The sequence below is a fragment of the Maniola hyperantus genome, chromosome 7 (assembly GCF_902806685.2).
Source record: "Maniola hyperantus chromosome 7, iAphHyp1.2, whole genome shotgun sequence".
NCBI lineage: Eukaryota > Metazoa > Arthropoda > Insecta > Lepidoptera > Nymphalidae > Maniola > Maniola hyperantus.
Genome location: NC_048542.1, coordinates 4,449,571 through 4,462,575, shown reverse-complemented (window position 1 = coordinate 4,462,575; position 13,005 = coordinate 4,449,571). Strand labels below are relative to the sequence as shown.

At 36.4% G+C, this 13,005-nt stretch overlaps 1 protein-coding gene across 4 annotated transcripts in view; it reads right to left on the bottom strand.

Moving 5' to 3' along the window:
* Positions 1 to 13,005, bottom strand: part of LOC117983475 (putative divalent cation/proton antiporter TMEM165) — a 31,150-nt gene that overhangs the window by 17,931 nt on the left and 214 nt on the right. For 2 of the 4 annotated variants that reach the window (XM_034970041.2, XM_069499482.1), the window contains exon 2: positions 10,521 to 10,638. In XM_034970041.2, coding sequence (XP_034825932.1) covers positions 10,521 to 10,631 — 111 coding nt within the window. In that variant the 5' untranslated portion in view covers positions 10,632 to 10,638. The other 2 variants (XM_034970040.2, XM_034970039.2) reach the window with 2 other exon arrangements.

Below are 13,005 nucleotides of genomic sequence, written 5' to 3'. Positions count from 1 at the left end.
AGGATTGTCAATGTATATAATATAATCAAACACTTATATTATATACTTAGAACTCTACTACGTACAGTACGCGGGAGAAAGTAATGTACATCGACATTTGGAAGGAGATAGCAGATTGGTAGATACCGATAAAACGTCATGTAGATATGAGTGACAGACACAACGCTCTACAAAGCCGAAATGTCATTCTAAAGGCCGATGTACATGACACAAACATTGAAAACCTGGGTTTTTGTTCAATATGTTTTCAAACTTTTCTTGAAGTTTATGCGCAATGCCTTTGGGCTTTGGCAACGCGGAGTTCATTTGGCGTATTTTATCAATAGCTGAGCCCTTATATTTTGTGACTGTTATTAAATTTAGTCGCATTTCGGAACGCAGGGTGAGTGAAAAATATTGCAAATATACCGATAATATGCATCATGACTAGATCTTAGGTAAAATATGCTATTACCGCTGAGAATGGCTAAAATATGCAAATGCATATGCGAATATGCAAATGCATATAATCCGGTCTCTATTAATTACTCATGATCCCATTTGCAGTCTTTCACTTTATTGTATTTTCTAACAATAATACAACAACAGATGGTATTTCTCTACTTTAAGTGAAAATTATTATTGAAAACTGAACTTCATAATCAAATCTGGTAACCATCCCCGAACATCAGTGGACACCAGTTTAGGAATCATTGTTTTGGAAAAAAAATCCGTAGCGGTGACAAATTCTGTAGAAGTGAAAAACTCCGTAGTAAAATCCGTGAAATTCATTTTCATGTATTGCACGTGTCACATTTGAAAATTAAAAAAATTTCAAATCTTCATTATCAAATATTATGTTATCCATCCACGGACGTCACTGGACGCCGGTCCAGGACTCATTGTTGTGGAAAAACAATCCGTAGGTAGGTGTGAAAACTCCATAGTGAAATCCGTGAAATTCATTTTCGTATTTCAATATGCCCGATCAGATTTAAAAATTCAAAAAGTTACAAACCTTCATTATCAAATCCGTTAACCATCCCCGGACATCACTGGACGCCGGTTCAGGAGTCATTGTTGTGGAAAAAAAATCCGTAGGCGTGAAAAATTCCGTAGGAGTGAAAAATTCCGTAGGAATTGAAAACTCCGTAGTATCCGTGAAATTCATTTTCGTATTTCAATATGCCCGATCAGATTTGAAAATTCAAAAAGTTACAAACCTTCATTATCAAATCCGTTAGCCATCCCCGGACATCACTGGACGCCGGTTCAGGAGTCATTGTTGTGGGAAAAAAATCCGTAGGCGTGAAAAATTCCGTAGGAGTGAAAAACTCCGTAGGAATTGAAAACTCCGTAGTATCCGTGAAATTCATTTTCGTATTTGTATGCACGATCACATTTGAAAATTCAGAAAAAGGTACGAACGTTACTTCCACTCGCACCAAACAAAACACTGACGGTTCGCGCCAAATCCGACCACATATTTGTATGATAGGTAACTGATAAAGTAATCTTAGCACATCTGATAATATTATTTTATTATTATACAGCCGGCTTGGTCGATTGCGTACGACCAATCGCTCGTGGATACGCGAAGTGACTACTCACTAAATAAATACATTAGTTTGGAATACTGGCGGAATCAATTAGTTGAAGGCTGCCGTGTATTCAAAATCTAAGAGCTGACAGTCATTGTTAGGATCTATAATCGTCAAAGTTTATTTGAGTCGTACACTGGCCGGACTCTTTTCTAATCACGGTCAAGTGTGAAAGGTGTTAAAATAAATACTAAAAAAAGTGAATATGATAAAACATATTTAAACATTACGTGAAAATGTGATGACTGATAGTGATTACTGATGTCATTAGGTTCTGCGTAACCAGTTTTTTTTCAAAAGTGCAACCGAGGATTTAGGTTTTTAAAAATCCCGTGGGAACTCTGTGATTTTTTCCCAAAAAATGTAAGCTATATCTATACCAAATTTCATCAGAATCGGTTAAACGGATGGACCGTGAAAGCTAGCAGACAGACATACTTTCGCATTTAAAATATTAGTATGGTAGTATGGATTTCACGCAGGATCTTAGCATGGTCAGGGTCAAGACTATCATGCTTGGTTCGGAATGCAGATTCTTCTACTGAGGCTCGTAAAAACTGAACAATATACCTACACCAAAAACTAGATTTTAGCACAAAATCACACGTCATATCTCTACATAGTAAAATAAAGTCTGTATGTACGCTTAGATCTTTTAAACTACGCACGCAACGGATTTTAATGCGGTTTTCGCCAACAGATAGAGTGATTCAAGGGGATGGTTGATAATTTTGATATGTATAGTTTAATATTGTTTTGTTTTAATTTGCGATATAGATTACATTGCACTCTTGCGAAGTTGGGGCGGGTCATGAAGTTGCCCACATCATGTAGACAAATCAATCGCCGGCTCTCGGCTTACTTTTTCAGCAAGGAGTTTCAAAAGGACCTACCTATATCTAGCCTACAACCTACTTCGAATTAAACATTATAGTTTATTATGTATAAGAAAAAATAGACCGAAAAATGCAGGATGTACCGTACCTACTTGTACTTTTACAATGTGCCTAGATAACAAAGAAATGACACATAAGACGAGTCGCCATTTGTCTATAGATAATACAAAAAACCGGCCAAGTGCGAGTCAGACCCGCGCACCAAGGGTTCCGTATTACAATCGTATTTTTCGACATTTTGTACCATAAATCAAAATCTATCTCTATAATATAAAAATGAATCGCTAAATGTGTTGCTGATCGCAAATCTCGAGAACAGGTGAACCGATTTCGCTAATTCTTTTTTTATAATATTCCTTGAAGTACGAGAAACTTACGGATAGAATAATTTAAAGTACTTATTAAAAGAAAATTAAAGAATCGACTGTTAGGCGGTACGAAGTTCGCCGGGGCAGCTAGTTTAGCATACAAATAAATAATAAATCTGTTTTAGAATGTACCTACAGGTAAACCCCTGTTTATTAGTATAGATTAATGGGCCTCTGGACAATGAACTAGGCAATAATACTAACGACATTTTTAACTTGATTTATACTCAGGGCCCTGATATCGAGGTTAATTTACTTATTTGACAGTCATCAACAACTATAGGTCACACAATGTAGGTACCTCCTAATGCATTATTTCTGGTCACTGTCACAAAATAAACTAACTGTGACGCTTTACAATACACATGAGTGTGACATGACTAACATACCGAACCGACATTGTTTCATACTCTTTTATCCAGCGACAATATAAGTAATGACTTGCGATTGTAAGTTTATGAGTCTGCTGAAGTTATTTAAAGACTTTGAATGTTACTTTCGGGAATCATAATCATTATCATCATCAACCCATCGCCGACTCACTACAGAGCACGGGTCTCCTCTCAAAGTGAGAAGGGTTTTGGCCATATTCTATCACGCTGACCAAGTGCGGATTGGCAGACTTAACACACCTTTGAGATCATTATGGTGAACTCTCAGGCATGCAGGTTTCCTCACGATGTTTTCCTTCACCGTAGTGAAGTGATATTTAATTACTTAAAACGCTCGCATAGCTCCGAAAAGTTAGAGGGGTGCGTGCCCGGGATCCAACCCCGACCCCCGATTAGGAGGCGGACGTCATAACCACTAGGCTATCTAGACTAGACTTTGGGGAATACCTAAATCTAAATTATTACCTTTCAAAAGTGAGTTGCATGTGTTGGCGCAGCGATAAAGTCGTGCAATAATACCTTTTTACGGCGTGAAAAAATCGGCCAAGTGCGAGCCGAATTCACACACAAAGGGTTCCGTACGCACAAGAAATAACGCTCTTGAATTTTTTTAATTTTCATGGCGGCCGTTTTAAAATATTTTTTATTTGTTGTTATAGCGGCAATAGAAATACATATGTACACAATCTGGGAGAACTTCAAGTCTCTAGCTTTTACGGTTCACGAGATACAGCCCGCTGACAGGCAGACGGACGGACGGACAGCGGAGGCTTAGTAATAGGGTTCTCTTCAAGCACTCTTCGGGTACGGAGCCCTGGAAATGGACTCACGGATAAACGTTAGTTAGTACTTATATTGCGAGTATTTTTATCCACAGTCAAGAAGTTTTAATGCTGTACTTACAACATTTAATACCTATCTTTACTAGCTGATGCCCGCGACTTCGTCCGCATGGATTAACATTTTTCAAAATCCCGCGGCAACTCTTTGATTTTTCGGGATAAAAGTAGCCTATGTGCTAATCCAGGGTATACTCTATCTCCATTCCAAATTTCATCCAAATCCGTTCAGCCGTTTTTGCGTGATTGACTAACAAACATCCATACATCCACACTTTCACATTTTTATAATATTAAGTTGGATTAATACTTATTAATTTAGAGCCTCAATAGCTCAACGGGTAAAGGAGTGGACTGAAAACCGAAAGGTCGACGGTTCAAACCCCGCCCGTTGCACTATTGTCGTACCCTAAGCCTGACGCTTAGTTGGAGAGGAAAGGGGAATATTAGTCGTTTAACATGGCTAATATTCTTAAAAAAAAAAAAAAACTAATTTAATAACTTATTAATTAAAGTTCCGCAGTATACCTACCTATTTAATTTTTTTAATCACTTTAAAAAAAATGTTTATACCTAGGTGGCATTTATGATTGTAGTCAGATGAGTTCAAAAACTGCATATTATAGATTTCCGGTTTGTCTTATAAATAAAACATGTGTCTTATGAATAAAACATGTGTTACTATCAGGTCTACGCGCACTAATGTTACGTAGTGTGTCTATAGTTACTCATTTCGCTTTCTGTCATTTCGCAAACACCGTATGTCTAGACTGCGAATGTGAGTTTTGACTTTATATGGGAGTTGCAAGAAATGTTTCACTATAAAATAAGCATAGACTTCATAACAATAGTCTTGAAAACACACTTTGTCTGTAAGTATGCCAGACAGAAATACCTACTAAAGTAGTAAAGTACCTACCTAGTACCTACCTATTTAAATAGTATGTTTACAACTAAGTATCACTGCAATGACAATGGTAATCAATTTAAAATTCAATTTTAACCAGCCAACCAGCCCGCATAAATAAAAGAATTATTGAGATAATAACTGTGTCCCTATTGCCTCATTTTCTTGAAACAACAGCCTTTATCTAGGTCGCACTTCATAACTAGGACGAGTTTAGTCATTTAGAAAGATCTACTATCTATGTATACTTATTAAATCCGTAACGTCATTTTCAAACTATTCTTTTCTTTTATTTGTACCAAAATCTCTATAAGAGATCCCTGCCAGTGACCTTTGGCAATGAGAGAGATTGTAAAGGAAGAAGGATAGCTACAACAAAGATACTCTGTGCTGTCTGTACCGAAATCCTATTCAGGAATCGGAATAGGAGGAGGATCGAAAGTATTAGACAGTGGAACGATTTGCTGACTGGATTCATTTCACTGTACTAGTATTATAACTCTGTTCACATACTTTAGTAAAAATACAGAGCTTAGACTAAATAATTGACTGAAATAATGTAGAACGGCCAATATGGAATTATCTTTATATATAAAACTAGCTTATGCTCGCGACTTTGTCCGCGTGGACTACACAAATTTCAAACCCCTATTTCACCCCCTTAGAGGTTGAATTTTCAAAAATCCTTTCTTAGCGGATGCCTACGTCATAATAGCTATATGCATCCCAAATTTCAGCCCGATCCGTCCAGTAGTTTGAGCTGTGCGTTGATAGATCAGTCAGTCAGTCAGTCACCTTTTCCTTATTTTATATTTAGATTCAAAGTCCTAACTGACTGGACTAACTTTTGTATCAACGCACAGCCTAAACAGCTGGTCCTAGAGACATGAAATTTTGAGGGTGTGTCCTTTGTAAAGAGTAGGTACCCACTAAGAAAGGGTTTTTCAACATTTTACCCCTAAGTGGGTTAAATGGGTGATGGAACTTTGTATGAAAAACCGTCATATTTGAAGTTACATCGATGAAAATTGGTATTTAAAGCCTTCGGTTAAAAATAAAAAAATACCTATTTCACGATTTTTGAATAAATAGTTTGTATGAAGTCCGTCATTTTTCAAGTTATTTGCATTAAAATTGGTATTTGCGTTTTCGGTCACAAATGAAGAAATACGTATAATTTCAAGGTTTTTGGAAATTCAACCCCTACCTCGTTTTTCTAAATTAGTAATTTATACACGCTGTTAGTTGCCACTAGGGTTTACGGAACCGGTCCTTTTTTGAGAACCGGGAATTTCGGTACTTTTACCCAAAGGAACCGGGATTTCCCGGTTCTTTCGGGAATTTCGGTTTCTTCATAGTTTTTTTAACATAAAACAAGTTTAACGCTTTAGAACTCATAAAAGTAAACCGCAATACGCTTTAAAAGTATTTTTTATTGGAACTTATATTGTGTGAGTTTAAAAATAAAATAAGACTAGGTAGAATCAATCAAGTCTTTTCATATTTTGCTTCTATTTTCTATTCAGCATTTAACTCATCTTCTTTCGTCAAAGCAATGTTTTGTACTTCAAGTACTTCAGAGTCACGGTCACGGTCTCTCGTCGGTTCACCTTGTGAGGTTGGTACTGGTAAGGGTTGAGCTGGATATGCTGTGGTTGTTGAGGTTTTAGTGCGGCTTAGCAATGATACTATTCCGTTGCACATTTCATCACTGCTTGGGTGAGGAAATACTGTTAAATCTTCATCATTTTGTTGAAGGAAATAATTTTCTGGATTTTGCAAGTAATTCAGCGTCGCAGCAGCAAAATTGAGACGCCTTTCTGTGTATCGCTTTTTTAACATTTTGAATATTTTTTCGGCCACATGGTTATATTCAATATTTGCTAATTTTCTTAGTGCAAATTTAATTGCAACATCTGCTGTCAATAATGTTGAATCATGACGACATAAAGCTTCTAATACGGTTTTAATTATGTCAAGAACTTCATGTAACTTCCCAATCTGCTCCCACTCTCCTTCTGAGAATTTTGTTTTAGAGTTTAAATCAATTAATGCTTTCCCAATGCAAGTTCGCAGCTTCAAGAATCGTTCAAGCGTATTAGCGAGGCTACTCCAACGTGTTACTGAGTCACAGGTTAGTGAATATTCTTTATGAAAATCTTTGATGACGTACTTATGCAGGACGTCATAATTTTTAGTTGGAGACTTGCGAAAAAGTTTGACAACTTTTTGACTTTTAAGAGCAAACCTCTCTGTTCAAATTGACGTTCTGAAATTAAACACGTTTCATTTTGAGACAAGAACTCGACGCCATCGTCTTCGTTGTCTGAATCTGAATCCTCATCTAAAGATTCTCTGATCACTTGAAGTCTCTGCCTACTTAGTGCTGCCAAAGGAATATCGTCATCATCGTCTTCTACTTCCATTGAAACATGAGTTTCTTCTTCAGTTCGTTCTTCTGCCTCACAAGTGACATCATTTTTGTAGAAAACATCTGAAATTGCAAGTTGAAGTGCATGGGCAATACATTTTTGGTGGTAAGACGATAGATATTCGCCAAATTTCACCATCATACTGCATCCGTCCGTTGCCTCTGCGATGATGTCATCTTCCAACGACACCCCGAACTCATTTAATTTGCTGCTTATCTTCAACGCATTTCTTCGCTGTTAAGGAACCGTTAACTCTGATGAGCCCCAAATTTTTAAAGTTTTTGCCTTCAGAAAAATGACGCTAGTGTAAATTTAAGCTCAGATATCTACGGTTTCGAACCGATGTCCACTCATCAAACGACATAGAAAACTTACGGCCCTCCTTGCGTAGCTTTTCAATTTCAAGAGCGAGCGAGAGAAGGTAGGCTTGTTAAGTTACCGCGCGCTATTTATTTTAGCGCTTAATTCACGTTAGTTTTGAACTTTAGAACAGTAGAAAGTATAAAAAGTAAAGTTAGATTATGTATGTAATAGTAGCGTGAATCATGTACCTAATTAATATAAAATTCCCGAAAGTACCGAAAGAACCGGGAAATCAAATTGATTTCCCGGTTCTTTTTTACTGACAAAAGTACCGGGAATTCTCGGTACTTTCGAGACCGGGATTTCCCGGTTCTGAACCCTAGTTGCCACCTTATTAAGCTGCAGTAGGACGGGTGTTGAGCATTTTCCGCTTAGCCGGTAAGATCCCGAAAGGGGAATACCTCTGTCCTCGACGCTTAACACACGTACTATAAAAAAGTTAATTTTCATAATAAAGGATTGTTGAACAAAGGATACAGTGAAGTATTCTTTACAAAAGCATACTTCGCTCGTTTTAATGAAAAACAATGGATGTAAAAAATATGTTTACTCATCAGTATTTTGGGAGTTAATGCAAATTGTCCAAGATTATTTATTCAAACCATGATGATACCTAATATATATGTAGGTATTATAAAACATTTAATTTATACAATAAATATTAATTTTCAAGTAAAAAATAGGTTACTTTTTAAAATCTGGCTTTGATGATTACTATCTTTAAAGGCATAATAATATAATAAATGTCTGAATATTGATAACCACATTATATACAAAAAATATAAAGAATGCTATGAGGAAAAAGTGGCAAGAATAATTTCAATGGATGTCGTTATATCTTTCCTTCGGTCTCCTCATAGAATTAGATAAGATGTGATGAGCTTAATAGCCATTCAAAAATTATATGTAACAGCAAAATTGCACGTTTTGCAAGGACCAGACCAGTACCAGAATAACACTATTCCGAGCTAAGTGCCGAAACTATTATCTATGTCGTACGTACTATGTAGGTATAGCACGCGACAGGTCGAGATGGCAATCGGGGAAGGGAACTCCCCGCACACTTGCACAGCCCCCGTGCTAACTTGGTGCGGGCGAGCGCGGGTGTCCGAGGCGTCCCCCTGCCTCATACCTCGATTGGCATCGCGACCTGTCGCGGACTATATTATGTTTGAGTAATTTCACCGGCAACCGCCTGCTACAATCATTAGCAAGCGAATAATAGAGCCTCCGTGCATGTAATTTCTTGAAAGGCAAAAATATATGCCGTAAGATATAGCTCACCTGTGATACCGCGATATAAAGTTTACTTTGCGGTTTTTTCTTTAAAAAAATTTTTTTTTAATTATTATTATCTCTACTTTATTGTACTTAGTATAATAACATACCTATTGTATTATACCTACTGTAAAATAAGGACTTGCTAAGTAACATTATGTTAGCCGCATGACGAATATTTTAATTTTGAACGAAACAAGTAATTCGAATGACATACTAAAGTCAACATGAATATTATATTATAACACAATATTTTAGCGTTTACAAAATAATAAAATCATTATAAGCATCGAAATATAAAACACTATCGTGACTATTAGCGCCATCTCGTAGCAGTATATAGTACTATATTCTAATGTGGTCGAACAGCGCCGTAATCGACGAACCAGGGTTTCGGCCAGCCAAATGCGGCTGCTGAACAAATGTGACACTGAAGTCTTAAAACGCCGCAGAAACAAACCATTTCTTCATATAGATAGGCTGAAGGATTAGTTGAGGTTTAACGATAAAACCCTGACTGTAGCCGCTCTCTTATCAGTTTAAGTCACAGTTTTCTTACTATCAGAGTAAATACGAGTATTGTTTTGCTGGTTCTTCTCGGTAGGAAAGGCATTCCGAACCAGTGGTAGATGCATCCGACTATTCGAAAGTACTTGTAAAAGTTTATTCGAATAAAAAAGATTTTTATTTTATTTATTTATTTAATTTCTCTGTAATCTGTATCTAAGAATTCTACAGATGATCACACATCTAATACCACGCGCCGCATTTCTTAGTAGTTTTCGGCGTTGATGATGCCTATACTCATTTTGATTAAGTATAAAGTTTGAGAATAAATATTGTGTTATTCAACTTTATTCGGTACAAAATTTAGTTTTTTATTCTCAAGTCCCTGACTATTCATACTTTACGTAAATTTAAGCCAATGGCATATTATAGCTAGTAGCAAGTGCATTCCGAAGAGTTTTCCGCTCATATTCATGAGTCCACTACAAAATAAATATACTACACATATGGCACATAGTCATAGAGACGCAATCAGCTGTATATTCAAAGGTTTTTAGACGATACTGTATGCACAAAACAAGTAGTCCAATCTGAATTCTGAATACAAGGTATCTCACTGTGTATTGCATAACACAGATCTTAGCTAGGCTTGTGTATTTATTTGATCATTAAGGTATGATTCCGAACCACGCTGCACGCAGCAGTACTGCCGCAACAATGCTGTCGCGGCACTACTGGTCCCCATACAATCTCTATAAGCTTATATGAGATTACATTCCGAGCTAGGCAGCAATGTAGTGGAACATTGCTGTTTAGCTCGGAATGTAACTGCTGCTGCTAACACTGCTGTGTGCAGCGTGGTTCTGAATCATACCTGTAGTCTATACTCTATGGCCAAAATTGTCATGTTGCAATTTCAGATTGGACTATTTGTTCGTGATACCTGTAAAAAGCGTACCTCTGTTGTAGGGGAAGGGGAGGCTGTAGGGGGAGGGTCGTCTGCACTCGATATCGCCCACGTCGCTACAAACGCCACCACAGCCAAGAAGAATGTCCTCCGACGCAGCATTCTCAAGCTTCAAATTGTAAAAATTACAAAAATAAGTAAAAAATTATGACAAAATATTCTATTATTAAAGCCACAGAAACACTTTTTTACATAGACACTTAGAGGTCTAAGACAAAACTGGTAAGAAACCCCCAAGCCACCATATAAGTCAACTTACAGCCTGCATAAAGCCTACATTGGGACACATAAAACATAAACTTCTTATTTCTGTTGGCTAACCATAGACAAATGTTTTATTTTTTAAATAAAAAACCGGCCAAGTGCGAGTCAGGCTCGCGCACCGAGGGTTCCGCACTACAGTCGTATTTTTTCGACATTTTGCACGATGAATCAAAAACTATGATGCATAAAAATAAATAAAAATCTGTTTTAGAATGCACAGATGAAACCCTTTCATATGATACCCCACTTGGTATAACAATCATACTTTGAATGTCGAAAATAGCAATATTTGTTCATGAACACATTTTAATTTTTTTCTTGTGATGTAATTGTATGTATTCCCCTAATGTCTGCTATAAGACCTACCTTCCTGGCAAATTTCATGATCCTAGCCTAACGGGAAGTACCCTGTAGGTTTCTTGACAGACAGACAGACAACAAAGTGATCCTATAAGGGTTCCGATTTTATTTTTGAGGTACGGAACCCTAAAAACACAATATAATGAAATAATATGCAAAGGAAATACGTAATATTAAACACTACCGTCTGTGTGCACATAAATGAAGATGAAAAATAAAGTATAATTTGCATAAATATGCAGATGATCCAATATTATTAGCAAACAATATAAATCACGATTATTTAAGTACCTAACTATGGTTAGATTATCTTTAGAAGTTTAGATAGTACTTAATAGCCATCTAAATACAGATATCAGATTAAAACTTTTATCAGCTAGTTGAGTAGGTATATTCTAAATAAATTACTGTCTAAATTAAATATTGCAAAGAGGAATCACCTGTGTTGTCTTGTTTACTTGTAGAATAACAAATGAAACACTTAAAAACTCAGTAACAGAACATTATTGAAGTGGCAAGTTCATTTCAATGAGCAACAATAACCATATTATTTGCTTGGATGGACAGACAACCTCAAGTAGTGTATTTTTTTTGTGACCTCTAAATGACACTCAGAATAATGATGTAGCTTTGAGATTTGAATTATTAAGATTAGTAGTACTTAATTTAAAAAATATTTTGCAATATGCTCTAGCAAACTCATGCTTAAACCAAACTTAATTTTTTAAAATCTTAATAAATAATCTATCAACGCACAGCTAAAACTACCGGCCGGATAGGGCTAAAATTTGGCATGCAGATTGCAGATAGCTATTATGACGTCGGCATCTTCTGATCCGGATTTTTGAAAATTCAATCCCTAAGGGGGTGAAATAAGGGTTTGAAATTTGTGGTGTCCACGCGGATGAAGTCACGAGCATAAGCTAGTATAATGATAAGACTAAAGGCCCAAACGCATTTACGCTGTACGCGAAACGCGCGACGCGAAACATGCAAACTTATATTAAACTATATGTGCCGCACAGCGCAGCTCAAGTGTGCTGAGGTCTTAAATCTTGACCACTATCAAATTATAATGTAATACAAATTACTATGGTAGACTCTAGTATCTAATGATTGTCAAGAAGAAAAATAGTTATTCTTGCTTCAGAGGTAACAGTTATTAACAACAGGAGAGTACAGACAAAGATTGCAACAGAAAAGACAATTTAATCTAAAAACATGAAATATATGTTTCAAGAGCTTTTTCAAGTTGAAAACAATTTGAATTACCAAGTACTATCTCTCAAAAGATGACTAGAAAAAAAATATACTTGTACACATCAAACATCCGTTAAGAGAGATAGACTGGTGCAGAGGCCATCAAATTTTGATCATATTTAGAACTAAGTTTTAAGAATTGAAATAAGGTTATTTTTTCATTTATTTTCTTTATTGGCACTCCTGACATACAGCAATGTAAAAAAATGACAATGAAAGTTTTAAAATTAAAAATAGAGGACACTCAGTATTAAACATTAAGTGCAGCTGGTTAGCTGCTCTTTTGAGCTCGAACTGAGGATATACATCCACCACTGCAATTTCTGGTCTGTGTGGAAAACATGCTCTTTGAGCCAGTCTGATTCTGAATGAACCCTAAGGCTTAAAAAAATGTTAGGACTGTCCAGATAGATCGGCGAATGCCAGGTGGCCATAGTAAATTTGGCACTTAGCTCCGTTAAATAGAGGATGAGGTATATTAGTTATGATAAGACTATATTCGTGATCTTCTATTTAAAAACCATTATTAATGCATTTGAGACGTCACCGTTTCAACATAAATTTCGAAGTGAATGTACAAAACGCCAACACT